The sequence below is a fragment of the Ascaphus truei genome, chromosome 9 (genome assembly GCF_040206685.1).
Source record: "Ascaphus truei isolate aAscTru1 chromosome 9, aAscTru1.hap1, whole genome shotgun sequence".
In the NCBI taxonomy this organism is placed as follows: domain Eukaryota; kingdom Metazoa; phylum Chordata; class Amphibia; order Anura; family Ascaphidae; genus Ascaphus; species Ascaphus truei.
Genome location: NC_134491.1, coordinates 51,930,425 through 51,946,080, shown reverse-complemented (window position 1 = coordinate 51,946,080; position 15,656 = coordinate 51,930,425). Strand labels below are relative to the sequence as shown.

General features: G+C 47.3%; 1 protein-coding gene across 1 annotated transcript in view; it reads left to right on the top strand.

The window, feature by feature from the left end:
• The first annotated feature begins 13,944 nt into the window (after positions 1-13,944).
• LOC142503011 (homeobox protein SIX4-like) overlaps positions 13,945-15,656 on the top strand; it is a 9,249-nt gene continuing 7,537 nt past the window's right edge. Inside the window, 2 exon segments of the mRNA XM_075614831.1 lie at positions 13,945-14,173; positions 14,176-14,713. Coding sequence (XP_075470946.1) covers positions 13,969-14,173; positions 14,176-14,713 — 743 coding nt within the window. The 5' untranslated portion in view covers positions 13,945-13,968.

The following is a 15,656-nucleotide window of genomic DNA, read 5'->3' as shown; positions in this document are numbered from 1 at the left end:
CAAACCGCAGCACAATGGTTCCGCCTCCCCTCTGCTTCTCTGCAGTGCCTCGCAGGAAGCGTCCTGCTCACTCGGGTCTTGTTGGCATATTGTTCAGCCAAAGTATAAATGCATTGGGGGCCTACAACCATTTAACCATGTCATAAAAACGATCATTTTAAACATGTAAAACTTCTCCGAAATATAAAAACGACTTATTTAGACCCCTCCTCACCTGTGGTATTTTTATACATTTATTATTTTCATAGAATAATGTCACACAGTGATAAAAAAATACAACGTGTATATATAAACAGTGGGTAAGTTCCTATTTCTAGTTTTGTATTCACTCTGTCATTCATACAGAATCAAAAAGTGACAACAAAGCATTACATTAAACAATATATGAATAAATCAATGTTAGGCTGGGGCCATGGTGCTTTCGCCCGTGCAGTGGCGTGCGCAGCCGTGACGTCACCCGCTTGAAGCGGGTGCGTTTTTCGGCCATGGTACGCGCGCTGTGCGTGGGCGTGTCTAGGGGCGAGCCAGTGACGTCACAGAGCTGGTTCGCCCTCAATGGGCGAACCACTCACATGACCGGCCTGTCGCGCCAAGAAATCAATTTGAACTGATTTCTTGCGCCCGCACGCCACATGGACGCGAACACTGCCTTAAGGCAGTCTGTTCACGTCCGCACGGTCTGCGGTACCATGGCCCCAGCCTTAGAATGATAAGAATAAACCGCTGTATTTTGAGGTACCTTCCATTTAATTGGTCAATAAGCAGTCATTTATGTTTGTCTAACCACCACTGAATTAAAGGTCAAAGATACATAATCATATACCATGAGCATGATTCTAAGATTAAACACAATATTTAATGCAATGGCCATTGTTGTTAAATAATGAGCTAACATGGAAGAAGAGGCAAACAGAATTATAATGTCACACGAGCTCAAGTTTTATTTACGCAATAAATTGCACTCACAAAACATTTGTCTCTCACATTGTTCCAAAAAATGATGCAAATTTGTACGTCATTTTGACTCTGTCACTTGAATCAGCGATTTTGGGGGGTAGTTTTGGTTTATATCAAAGTTTGTGTCATTGGAATAGAGTAGGAGCAGGGTGACCAGATGTCCCGGTTTATCCGGGGCAGTCCCGTTTTTTAGGCCTCTGTCCCGACTTTTTGGGGTGTTGTCCCGTTTTCTATCCTGCTGGCCGCGCATGCGCAATCGGAACTTGGCGGCTGCTCATACGCATGCGTGATTGGCGTTTGCCTTGCCCTAAGGCCGGACCAGCAAGAAATCTGGTTTGGTCTCCTTGAATGACTTTATTAGTAAACTCACCCAGTGCATTCCCACCTTTGTCGAACAAACATTTTTGTTTATGTGTTTGCAATGCAGACACTATATTCTCAATACCAAAAACAAAAAGAGAAAACAGCGCAAGACCTCATAGTGTAGTATATATATATATATAGAGTTAAGTTATGGTGAGTAAAAAAAGTGACAAAAACCCTCCACAGGAAAGCAAATATGCAAATATAGCTGTATGCTCATCTGAATGTCTTAGGCAGGTCTGCAACCCCGCCTTTCCCCATTATCACCCAGCATACAGCACTTCCACTGCAGCAAGGGATTCTGGGAAATGACATGCAAATGAGCACACAGTGTCACTTTTTGCCTCAATAACCATTTTTAACATGGTTCCCTATAGGCTTAAGCTTGCTGCATGGTCACAGCTTTGAGCACAGCCAGGGTTAAGGTGCATACCATGTGGGTGGTTTTCTGGGTATGCACCTTAACCCTGGCTGTGCTCAAAGCTGTGACCATGCAGCAAGCTTAAGCCTATAGGGAACCATGTTAAAAATGGTTATTGAGGCAAAAAGTGACACTGTGTGCTCATTTGCATGTCATTTCCCAGAATCCCTTGCTGCAGTGGAAGTGCTGTATGCTGGGTGATAATGGGGAAAGGCGGGGTTGCAGACCTGCCTAAGACATTCAGATGAGCATACAGCTATATTTGCATATATATATATATATATAGTGAAACAGTTTCAGCAGGTGAGTATCGCACGTACATCAATCAATAATTATTTAGGCATGGCATGTTAGGGACATGTTACTACATCAGCAGCTATTCTACACCAGGGTGTGGGTAACCGGTGCATCAAAGAAAAGCAAGACCCCTTAATAAAGTGAATTCTTCCGTTAGGACCACTCCAATGACATTGTGAGCAACAATGAAACACCCTAATAAGGCTAAGGGACTAGTACCTAGTGCTAACCAGCACAATGAACAGTACATAAATTGTCCAATATGTATTGCCAGAGACGCGACGGACCTGACGTGACATCATCAGAAGTCTCCTCCAAGCCTGACACGTGGATTCAACGGAGCACCGGCATTTCTTTACACCGGTCAGAGTATTACTCTGCAAAGCCCCCTACATGTGCATCCACAGAGACTAAGAGGAAGCAGAGACAGTCACCTGGAGGACGAGGAATTCTGTCCCTTAACCCTGCAAGACCCCAAGCGATCTGGTGTAGAAGAGCTGCTGATGTGGTAGCATGTCCCTAACATGCCATGCCTAAATAATTATTGATTGATGCACGTGCGATACTCACCTGCTAGAACTGTTTCGCAATATATATATATATATATATATATATATATATATATATATATATACACACTACACTATGAGGTCTTGCGCTGTTTTTTGTTTTTGTTATTAGCGTTATGGTTTGCGGAGCCAATCCATGAAATCAGCAGCAGCAGCCTCATTCATTTCAATTGAATCACCAGGTTTTATATCATTTACTTGTTGATAATCACTAAGCACTATTTATGTCAAAAAAATTAACCACAATATCTCACTATATGGTGGAGTTTAAATATATGTATATACACTTATTTATGCATAATATATCACTACTTTGAGCGCGGTTTACGTTCACTTTTATACATTCACTATATTCTCAATGTTGTTTCTCAAAATCCTAATCTCTTTCAACAACCCAAATTGGATGATATTCTCAGGGGTTCAGTGAGGGATGGATTCTCCACGGTTTTAGTTACAGACCTACTCAAAGAGCATAGAGAAAACTATTTCAGATGCCTAGTTAACCGGGTGGAGTACGGACTTCCTGGATATTACTGATTGCGAGGACATGTTTAAGGGATGTAATAATGTCAAGAAATGTATCCTCTCAACTGATTTAAGAGAACTATATTTTAAGTTTCTACACAGGGCTTTCATTTCCCCATGGTATAGCATGTTCCATCTAAACTTAAAAAGCCAACTGCCCAAAGTGCAATCAATCAAGGGCAGATTTTGTACACTGTGTATGGATTGGCAGGAAAATAACAAAATTATTGAGCAAAGTAGTGGGATACATAAACATGGGTGTGTCCCCATCCTGCCATTATGCATCCGTTGGGTGGAGATGTGTCCTTGTGGCCAACCATTACACGTACTAAGAGCAATCTACTAGACTTGACACTCCTGCTGGGAAAGAAAAATAGGAGCCCACATCCCCACAACAATAGAAAAACATTTTACCACCCAATTCAAACCAAAGCTCAGGAAATTTTTGAACGGCCATTCGGCTATGCCCCAAAGCCTGAAGCATGAGCTGCGTTGGTAAACAACCCAAATCAATGTAAGAAATAAACTGATCATGCCAACACGGATGACTATTGGAAGAGTGTGAAAATTCCTCTGAGGCCCAAAATTCCAGGTCTTGTGACAACCTAACGGGCAACAGTTTATGTGCTGGCAAGAGAAATTCCATGGCTAAAGTGTCACATTAACCAAGAAACTTAACACCCACTGGTTTTTCCTCCGCTAAGGGGGTGTCAAAAAAATATTAAGCCAACAATTGAAAAGTAAGCAAAAAAACTCTCACCAACCCCACTGTGTAAAAAATCATCTAAATAATGATCACTCAGTCTAGAAAAGAGGCAAAAACTTGTGAAGGACAACCGATAGCCAAAGCATTTCTCAAAATAAAATAAACCTTTGTAATGAAAACCAAGCAAACGGAAACATTCTGGATGATTAGGTAACAGATGAAAGACTGATTGCACATCAGCCTCAGGCAGAAAAGTACCCTGTCCATACTACTGCACCAAGTCCTGGGTTTTTATTGACATTTACAAAGTCCCAGATAGGTACGACAGATGGTGGATGAGCCTACAAGAGCCTGTCTCCATTTTAGCGACCACACCAAGGGGAAGTACTCAAATGGAAAGGAATATGGTTCTCCAATTATACCCAAAGCCAATTCTTTATTCTATTTGTCATAAACATCATCCAATGCTCCTTGGCTGAATTATCAACCCATAAATAACCATGACAGTCTACTAAACGAATGCATAAACCCCAGTTATTAATCCAGCTTTCTCCTGATCTGGGTAAACCTTCAACCAAGACACTATGTCTTCAAATTTCATAGGGTCCTTGTGTTCCCCGATCAAGTTTCTTACACCAGAAGCATAGCTCCATCTGAAACCGCGCCAGGGTGAATGCCTGACACACACACCGAGCACTCGTACCGAAATCTTCGCATGTTCTGCCCCCTGCCGAAGGACTCATTATATTCCCAACATATTCCCTGCCTGAGAGCCGCTCACCCAGGCAATTTATTTGAGCCGATGGCTGCCTGGCACAGGGGCCAAGCAGCCAAGTCCCAAAGGCATAAGCATGTTTGATTCTCCCACTCGGATCGGCCTCAAGCCTCATTCTGGGTTTCTCCGGCAAATCCCTTGGAGCACACCGTTTAGCTAGCTTCCACGCTAGCGGGAAAATGAATTCTCAAGCTTAGATCTGGCCCCCTTTACATAGTTTACCCCGCTTGCATTGGAAAGCATGAAAAAGGGAGCGGTGACCAATCAGTGCGGATACTGTGTGTGGGCCAATCACAAAGCGAGGGCTGTCCTGTGATGGCCAATCAGAGTTGGAGGTGGAACAGGGGCTCGTTTAGGCTAGAGTGGGAACTTCAAACCGGCCAATTGGAACAGTGCCTATGGAACTGGGACCCAACATATGTTCCACTGGCAAGCCAAAAATCTCCCGCTGAGATAGGCACCTGACCATGGGAACAACACCCCTCAGGTCCTTTCTCCAACGCGTTTCACAACTGTAATGTGTTGCTTCATCCCTTGCAAAATGCATTGGAGAAAGAACCTGAGTAGTTTTGTCCCCGTTGGCGATCCTTACTAAGACTGGTGCACCCATGAGTGAGGTCACCGCAGCTGCAGTGCGGAAGTCCTTCCAGGCGGCACCACGGAGCAACCGCCACCACACACAGATAAGCCCTTTTCACTTATATACATTGTGAGTGCATTGCTATCCTTTTCTTTACTTGAATAAATGTGTTTAATTGTCTGTACCATGTGAGTTGCGTTTGTCTGCGCTTCTGTATTGTAGACTTTCCATGTTACCGTCTGGGATCTGAGGATTCTCTTACCCAGGAGCAGCATCAACACATCTACTAAAGACTAACATGTAATATCCTGGGAAACTGTGGGACTCCATTTTCCTATCACCTTGAGGACCTTAGGATTTAGACATTCTGTGATTTTATACTTTTCTTGGATTTTTTAAGAATTTTTTTGCGCCGTTTATTTTTCGAGACTTTATATGTTTTACACACTGTTTTCATTCACATTCATTTTTATACACAAAGGCCTCTATATTCCGTTGCCTATAGGTATATGGATCATTATTCATTTTTTTTAATCTATTGATTCCTTCTATTTGGTTTTGGAGCGCCTAACTTTCCCCTTACTATTTTACACACACATTATATCTCCGGAATTGATCACCGTCTGCATGGGATGTAAGACTCTCCCGAAATCAACCAGGTTTCCGAATGCTGCAACTTGAAGGCGCATTACCCAACCTCATGTGACCTCCACGCGTTTCGCACAGGCGTGCGTCAGAGGGTCACGTCGGGATGATTTCGAGAAGAGTCTTACATCTCACAGTGATCGATTCTGGACATTAACATCCACAAATCCCGTCGGCTATCTTCCTCATGTGCCCTGTGCGACCCGCTGACTCGACCCGCTGACTACTTGTGTTTTTATTCATTGTTATTTGTTATATGCATTATTTTATATGAATATGTGATTACTTTTTATATATGTTCAATACAATTTATTTTCATACTGATCCCTAGTGCTCTGTTTGCATTCTCTCGTTTTCTGGTTTTTGGGACCCCCCCTGGGAGATCTCTCTAGGGGGTATTTGGAGTGAAAACTAGAAAGAACAGACTACTCAGGATAACAGTAAAGTAGTATAGCGGGTGTTCCGCTACTGAGATATATAATCGAGGATAGCACATCAAGAGAGGGGAACAAGAACCCAAGTAAATTTCTAATAACGCACACAACCAAGGGTAAATATGTCTTATAATGAATGAATGCGCTTAATACTTAACATTTAATTAATAGAATTAAAAATAAGGCAACAATGAAAATAATGGTTTAAAACTAGGACGGTGGGGGAGGGGAAATGTTGTTAACAGGTCTGATAGGTAAGTAAGCTAAAATAGCTCAAAAAGGGGTGTGCCAGAGTTTGTTTCAGAAGAGGAAGGGGATGTGACGTTGTAAATGGTTGCTATAGAAACAAAAAATGCATGTTACATAATACATAAAAAATGTAATTCAGTTTTTTTTTGTTTTTTTTAATGCTACAAGTATTTTCTCATAGTACAGAACGATTTATTTAAAAAAAGACACGTGTAGGATATTGCTTGGTCTGCAGCTTTAAAACAGACCAATGTTTACCATGGCAGTGTAAAGAAAGATGTCTATTTCTCTCATGACCAGGGGAAGATCTGTGACCCAACAAACATCACCCGTTAAATTAGAGAAATCATTTGGTGTGGCCAGGTTCATTTTTTGGATGGTTGGATGATCCAACGCTTCATGCAGATACTCCACAGATAAGTGCTGGACAAAAAAAAAACAACGACATTTTAATGGAACAGTGTTGCTTTTTCAGCGAGACTCCCTTGAAGTCTGTATAAATCAGTAACACTAACTTCAAATCAGTGAGAGTTTACATATCTGACTGTAGCTGGTGCAGCTGTGACAATAGTTCCACGTGTCAGGAAGCAGCTGCTTTCACCTGCTAGAATTGTACATGCCCCCTGCAATTTAAAATCAGCAGTAAAACAGATATGGGGCACAGGAAGTAAATACGTGTACATGGTGCATACATACAGAGGCCGTGTAATGTGGCTTATTAATTATCCCTATACGCTTTTTTTTTTTTAAAGCTATTACTTTCTACTGTGGTTCTCATAAAAGAGAATACTGCAAAAGGTATTACACCTCCAGGACAGGAAACAGTTTGGCTATGTTTTCATGATAACAGATTGCAGTAACTGTGTTTGCTTCTCTGAATGTTCCTACTGCAACTCCCATTATTGAATACTTTTTCTATGAAAGCCAACTGGGAAACAATGTTTGAGAGAGTTTCAGTCTTGTTTAACATCAAAGACATTCATTTGAATGGAGCTAAACTCTTTCCCAGCACAGTAAATAGTTGGCATCTATCTATGGTGTGTAAACAGCTAATGCAATCACCATATTTAGAAGCATTACCTTCTCTTCTGTATGTACCGCAAAAATGTGGGTGACTAATCATTTAAAGAAATACCTTTTTTTTTTTTTAAATAAATTAATATTTCTTGCAATAAATATTTTTCGTTATGCAGAGCTTAAGTGTATGAATCACTGTACACAACATTTTAAAGGCGTAATTTGCTCACAAAAGCTAGTACTGGTATTAGAGTAGGATTTTAAAGAAGCTACTTTTACCAACAGGCCACCAGATGAACATCCTTTTATTTTATGTATAATGAATATTAGCTTATTTGAAAAACAATATGATCAGATTAAGCAATCAACAGAAATATTCAATTAATTGTACATCAATGTTCATAACATTTTGGAAAGGGAGAAGTAGCTCACTAAGTAAGGCTGTCTGAGTTTGAATTGGGGAACATGGTTCAATTCCCCGGGTCATCTCCTTGTGGCCTTGGGCAAGTCACTTTGCCTCAAAATCATAGTAAGCTTCTCTGAGCAGACACAATCTTGTGTTTGTAACAATCTTATGTGCTGCGCGCCGTGCGCTATACTGCAATTGTGACACGCTTTGCATTCCATTAGGGACTTATTATTAAATGCATAATTATGAGGCCTTGCACCTTCATATGGTAACATTGAATAATAATGTGTTTAGCAAATGTATTGATAAAACAGTAGATAGAGGACATCGTTTTGCATCTTACTTTGCTTCAAGGTCAACATCCTTAAAGCTGCAGTGCAAGCAATATCCTGCATGTGTGGGTTTTTTTTTAAATAAATCAGTTCTGTAGTAAGAAAAAATACTTTTAGCATTTTCCGTTTAAAAAACAACAACTTTGAAAGACCAATTTTCTTGTATTCTATTTTAACAAGCATGCTTGTTCCTATAGCAACCATTTACATTCCCCAGATTTAAAGATGTCGCCAAACTTTGACGATCAATAGACGGAGAACGAATTGACCGGCAGCTATGCAGTTCTTTAGGTAAGTAGAGATTGCACACATGAAACTATTGAAGTAAAAAAAAAAAAAAGTAAAAAACAAACGGGAGCCTGAACTGCAGCTTTAATGTTGTTTTGGTGATTTTTTTAAAGCTATTTTTGGTGAATTCTTAATGCAAAATCCAGGATTGTAGCATGCTCAACATTAAATTAATGTAAGACCTCCACAATTACAATGCATGAACTATTTACAGAGTTTTTTCTGCCAAACCACACAGTGTATACAGTAAGTGCACCAAAGAATATGAAGTAAACTTAACCACGAGCCCTTAAATAAATTAACCAATATGACTAATACTACAGTGAAAGTATATCATTAAGTGGCAATATCACATTAGATATACCACTCAAATATATGCTGCTTTGCACTTTTTTTTAAGGGGATGGTAAAGAATGGAATAGAAAAAGGGAGTACAAAAATAGAATTAACTAGCACTTACCCTGCCTAATATAATTCAGCTAGAGGTGCTATGATCCGGCATCTATTTATACATTTTGCTTTTGGTCTCGAAAAGTTTCTTCTTTAATGTATCAAAAAAGCAGCAATACAGAAAAAAGCAGCACACACAAGGAGAGGAAAAGTTAGCAGATACACACTTATACGTTCCAAGGCCCCCTGGTCCCTTCGTCAGGCTAGACAAGAGAGTAGAAATATGTGCCTGCGTACAATATATGAACATTAGTATAGACAGAATGTGTTTATTTAATAAAAAGGACAAACAGACGTTAAAGAAGGGAATGGAAAAAAATGGAAACAAAAATAGAAATATGGATTTGTGTACAACATAGAGTAGTGATTTTCACTGGGTTTTTTTTTTTTTTAGAGCTGCAGTAGTCTTTTAAAATTTCTTGTGACTCAATGGCACCCTTATAAATGCCTTCCCAGAACCCCCTTATATCCTATGTTTGCAAAAAAGCCATTGCTGTGGTAGTGACCATATATATATTTTTTAAATGAACAAACAGCTTTCTACAGAATATATCATTTTAATCATAAATTGTAGCATTTTTCAACAACCATATCGGCCCTTAACACATATTAATCATGTAACCCCTGGTAACCTCCTGTGAATCCCATGGGTGGAACACAGGTTAAAAAAATAAAATCGTGGATGTAGACAAACATGGGAATAAACAGTATGTGTTTGTATGTCATTTATGTTTTATTCTTGTATTTACCCCAACATTGTACTCCACTGCGGAATATGTTGGCGCAATAAAAATAAAACATAATAATTTAGTAGAGCTGAATCAAAAGTGGAGTATCATACGCAGGAGTGCATCAAGTGCGACTTAGCTTTTAGACAGCACTATACCTTGCATTTTAAAGCAGCAAGGAAAATTGAAGTGTAGAGGAGCGATAGGTATATTTAATAGAAGCTTTTGCCTTTTCACTCTATGTATGCCAGAACAAAGGTTTCCCACTGGAAAAGGATTTCAGTTCTTAGCCCGGGATTCACTAAGGAGTAACGCACCCCAATCTGAGGTTGCCATTGACTTAAATGGCAGTTCACACCAGATCGTGGTGTGATACCCCTCATCGGACTGAATCTCTCCCATAGTGTTGCTGAGAAAGCAAAGCCTAGTGGGAGAATATCATCATTTAGAAGCCTGGACATGAGAGAATCCTTTACCTTACAGGACATGAGCCCTAGACTCTCAACCAGCCTTCCCAGCTTTTCTAGCCGAGCAGCTTGAGAGAGAATGGAATGCTGCATCTCCAGTGACAGAAAGAGTTCAGTTTGGTCTCACATGCCCATTCATTATGCTCCAACTCTCCTTAGGTTTCAGCTATTATTTTGTCAGATAAACCGAATGCACAAGTACTGCTTGTTCAAACCTATAGAAGAAAACAATGTATAAATGGACATGTAGTCTCGTCCGCATTAACGCCAAAAGCCCACAGTGTGACAAAACTCAAAACAAAATGTGTATGTGATCAGTGAATATGGTGATGATGCTATTTGTATGCATTTTAACTTCATTTGTACACATGGACTAAAAAAAAAAAAAAAGAGGAAAAATAAAATATTGTTCAAAATACACAACATATCAGCTGACTAAGGAAATGCCCACATGGTGAATCTCACACATATACTTCACTTGAGGCTGTCTGATCCAAAGTTAGATTTTTTTTTTCCAAACTCAAATCTAATGTTTTATGCAGCCCCAACCCAAATCATTGAAACTACATAGCTTTTACACTACTGATTACATTAGCTGCATCTGATATATATTTTAACACATATGCCAAACCTGAAACAGATTGCAAACAGTATGCTATTAACCCTTAAGAGCAGACAGCGAGAAAAACTTTTGTAATAAAATAAGAACAAACTTAAGGGAACAGTGATGCTTTTTAATGGCTTATAACATTCAGGCATCAATTAGCCATCAACAGTAACATCCCTGTGCCCTGACTTTCCTCCTATTACAGCAGCCTCTCTTCCCTGTGCCTCAGACCACATGGAGGTGTTTAAATGACCTGTCCTCTAGACCATTTTTGATTGACGGTTTCCACGGCGACGGCGGCCGGGCTTGCATTCCAAAGGCCCCGCCCCCTCCTCCCCTCTCAGCCTCCCAATCGCCCCGCCCCCTCCTCCCCTCTCAGCCTCCCAATCGCCCAATGGTGCTGCTGCAGCCCAGGCCAGGGAAGGTTCCCTGCCACACTTTGCAGTTGTTGTAGTAGTATAGAGCCACGTTGGGAACCGAAAGCGATCCGTTTACACTGCAAGGGGAGAGGGGCGGAGCAAGAAAAAAAGAGGGGGGTAGCAAGAAAAAAAAAAGAGGGGGAGCAAGAAAAAAAAGTCGGGGAGCAAGAAAAAAAAAAGAGAGGGGGGGAGCAAAAAAAAAAAAAAAAGGGGGGGAGCAAGAAAAAAAGGGAGGGAGCAAGAAAAAAAAACAGAGAGGGGGGGCAAGAAAATAAAGAGGGGGGGAGCAAGAAAAAAAAAGGGGGGAGCAAGACAAAAAAAGGGGGGGGAGCAAGACAAAAAAGGGGGGGGAGCAAGACAAAAAAAGGGGGGGAGCAAGACAAAAAAAGGGGGGGAGCAAGACAAAAAAAGGGGGGGGAGCAAGACAAAAAAAGGGGGGGGGAGCAAGACAAAAAAAGGGGGGGGGGGCAAGACAAAAAAAGAGGGGGGGAGCAAGACAAAAAAAAGGGGGGGAGCAAGACAAAAAAAGGGGGGGAGCAAGACAAAAAAAAGGGGGGGGGAGCAAGACAAAAAAAAAGGGGGGGGAGCAAGACAAAAAAAGGGGGGGGGAGCAAGACAAAAAAAAAGGGGGGGGAGCAAGACAAAAAATAGGGGGGTGAGCAAGACAAAAAAAAGAGGGGGGTGAGCAAGATAAAAAAAAAGAGGGGGAGCAAGGGAGAGAGAGGGGAGCAAGGGAGAGAGAGGGGAGCAAGGGAGAGGGGGGAGCAGGGGAGAGAGAGAGGGGGGAGCAAGGGAGAGAGGGGGGAGCAAGGGAAAGAGAGAGGGGGGAGCAAGGGAGAGAGGGGGGAGCAAGGGAGAGAGGGGGGAGCAAGGGAGAGAGAGAGGGGGGAGCAAGGGAGAGAGAGAGGGGGAGCAAGGGAGAGAGAGAGGGGGGAGAAAGGGAGAGAGAGAGGGGGGAGAAAGGGAGAGAGAGAGGGGGAGAAAGGGAGAGAGAGGGGGGAGCAAGAGGGGAGAGAGAGGGGGGAGCAGGGGGGGGAGAGAGGGGGGAGCAGGGGGGGGGAGAGAGAGGGGGGAGCAGGGGGGGGGGAGAGAGAGGGGGGAGCAGGGGGGGGGAGAGAGAGGGGGGAGCAGGGGTGGGGGAGAGAGAGGGGGGAGCAGGGAAGGGGAGAGAGAGGGGGGAGCAGGGGGGGGAGAGAGAGGGGGGAGCAGGGGGGGGAGAGAGAGGGGGGGAGCAGGGGGGGGGAGAGAGAGGGGGAGCAGGGGGGGGGGAGAGAGAGGGGGGAGCAGGGGGGGGGAGAGAGAGGGGGGAGCAGGGGGGGAGAGAGAGGGGGGAGCAGGGGGGGGGAGAGAGAGGGGGGAGCAGGGGGGGGGAGAGAGAGGGGGAGCAGGGGGGGGGAGAGAGAGGGGGGAGCAGGGGGGGGGAGAGAGAGGGGGGAGCAGGGGGGGGGAGAGAGAGGGGGGAGCAGGGGGGGGGAGAGAGAGGGGGGAGCAAGGGGGGGGAGAGAGAGGGGGGAGCAGGGGGGGGGAGAGAGAGGGGGGAGCAGGGGGGGGAGAGAGAGGGGGGAGCAGGGGGGGGGAGAGAGAGGGGGAGCAGGGGGGGGGAGAGAGAGGGGGGAGCAGGGGGGGGGAGAGAGAGGGGGGAGCAGGGGGGGAGAGAGAGGGGGAGCAGGGGTGGGGGGAGCAGGGGGGGAGAGAGAGAGGGGGGAGCAGGGGGGGAGAGAGAGAGGGGAGAGCAGGGGGGAGAGAGAGAGGGGAGCAGGGGGGAGAGAGAGAGAGGGGAGAGCAGGGGGGAGAGAGAGAGGGGAGCAGGGGGGAGAGAGAGAGGGGAGCAGGGGAGAGAGAGAGGGGGGAGCAGGGGAGAGAGAGAGAGGGGAGAGAGAGAGGGGAGAGAGAGAGGAGAGCAAGGGAGAGAGAGAGGGAGCAAGGGAGAGAGAGAGGGGGGAGCAAGGGAGAGAGAGAGGGGGGGAGCAAGGGAGAGAGAGAGGGGGGAGCAAGGAGAGAGAGAGGGGGGAGCAAGGGAGAGAGAGAGGGGGGAGCAAGGGAGAGAGAGGGGGGAGCAAGGGAGAGAGAGAGAGGGGGGGAGCAAGGGAGAGAGAGAGGGGGGGAGCAAGGGAGAGAGAGAGGGGGGGGAGCAAGGGAGAGAGAGAGGGGGGGGAGCAAGGGACAGAGAGAGGGGGAGCAAGGTAGAGAAAGAGGGGGGAGCAAGGGAGAGAGAGAGGGGGGGGAGCAAGGGACAGAGAGAGGGGGAGCAAGGTAGAGAAAGAGGGGGGAGCAAGGGAGAGAGAGGGGGAGAGAGAGAGGGGGGGAGCAAGGGAGAGAGAGAAGGGGAGCAAGGGAGAGAGAGAGGGGGGGGAGAGAGAGGGGGGAAGCAAGGGAGAGAGAGGGGGGAGCAAGGGAGAGAGAGGGGGGGAGAGTGGAGAGAGGGGGGAGCAAGGAAGAGAGAGGGGGAGCAAGGAAGAGAGAGGGGGAGCAAGGAAGAGAGAGGGGGAGCAAGGAAGAGAGAGGGAGAGCGAGGTAGGGAGGAAGGGGGAGAGGGGGAAAAAATGTGGGACTACCTAATGATTTCTGCGTGTCCGCTGGAAACCTGATCGGCTCCGTGCAGCCGAAACCAGGAGGGGGTGTGGAGTGTAAGGGGGAGGAGGCGGAGGGGTGTGAGGTGGAGGGGGAGACACTTTTTTTTTTTTTTTTAGAAAAAAAAGAGGAGGGGGGTGGTGGGGGGGAAGAAAAAAGATGTCTTCCCCTTGCACCGGGACAGCCCATGCCAGAGAGATCAAGCAGGAAAATGTCCTGGAAGCCGCCGAGCCCCACCCGGCGGCGGCGCTAACCGCCCTGCAGCCCGCCGCCTACCCCATGGAACCCGGCGAAGTCATCAAAGGCGAGCTGTCCGGCGGCGGATCGTCCCCCCCCAGCACCACCACCACCGCCACCCTGGCGTTCTCCCGGAACACGTCGCCTGCGTGTGCGAAGCGCTGCAGCAAGGGGGGGACCTGGACCGGCTGGCCCGGTTCTTGTGGTCGCTGCCCCACGGCGAGTTGCTACGTGGCACCGAGAGCCTGCTGAAAGCCCGGGCGCTGGTGGCCTTCCACCAGGGCCGGTACCACGAGCTGTTCGGGCTGCTGGAGAGCCACAGCTTCCAGGCGGCCAGCCACGCCGCCCTGCAGGACCTGTGGTACCGGGCCCGGTACCGGGAGGCGGAGAAGGCCCGGGGCCGGCCGCTGGGGGCGGTGGATAAGTACCGGCTGCGCAGGAAGTTCCCCCTGCCCCGCACCATCTGGGACGGCGAGGAGACGGTGTACTGCTTCAAGGAGAAGTCGCGCAACGCGCTGAAGGAGTTGTACACCCGCAACCGCTACCCGTCGCCGGCGGCCAAGCGCAACCTGGCCAAGGTCACCGGGCTGTCGCTCACCCAGGTCAGCAACTGGTTCAAGAACCGCCGGCAGCGCGACAGGAACCCGTCGGAGGCGCAGTCGAAAAGGTGAGCGCAAACTTTTTTTTTTTTTTTTTTTTCCCCAGTGTTGTTAATGGTGCAAATATGGCGCTTTTTACTTCTCACCAGCCAGGGCAGCAAAGGTGGGGAGAGGGGGGGGGCAGGGCAGCAAAGGTGAGGAGAGAGAGGGGGACAGGGCAGCAAAGGTGGGGAGAGAGGGGGGGGCAGGGCCAGCAAAGGTGGGGAGAGAGGGGGGGCAGGGCAGCAAAGGTGGGGAGAGAGGGGGGGCAGGGCAGCAAAGGTGGGGAGAGAGGGGGGGGGCAGGGCAGCAAAGGTGGGGAGAGAGGGGGGGGCAGGGCAGCAAAGGTGGGGAGAGAGGGGGGGCAGGGCAGCAAAGGGTGGGGAGAGAGGGGGGGCAGGGCAGCAAAGGTGGGGAGAGAGGGGGGGCAGGGCAGCAAAGGGGGGAGAGAGAGGGGGGGGCAGGGCAGCAAAGGTGGGGAGAGAGGGGGGCAGGGCAGCAAAGGTGGGGAGAGAGGGGGGGCAGGGCGGGAGAGAGGGGGAGAGAGGGGGGGCAGGGCAGCAAAGGTGGGGAGAGAGGGGGGGCAGGGCAGCAAGGTTGGGGAGAGGGGGGGGGCAGGGCAGCAAAGGTGGGGAGAGAGGGGGGCAGGGCAGCAAAGGTGGGAGAGAGGGGGGGCAGGGCAGCAAAGGTGGGGAGGGGGGGAGAGAGGGGGGGGCAGGGCAGCAAAGGTGGGGAGAGAGGGGGGGCAGGGCAGCAAAGGTGGGGGAGAGGGGGGGCAGGGCAGCAAAGGTGGGGAGAGAGGGGGGGGCAGGGCAGCAAAGGTGGGGAGAGAGGGGGGGCAGGGCAGCAAAGGTGGGGAGAGAGGGGGGGGGCCAGGGCAGCAAAGGTGGGGGAGAGAGGGGGGGCAGGGCAGCAAGGTGGGGGAGAGAGGGGGGGCAGGGCGGGAGAGAGGGGGAGAGAGGGGGGGCAGGG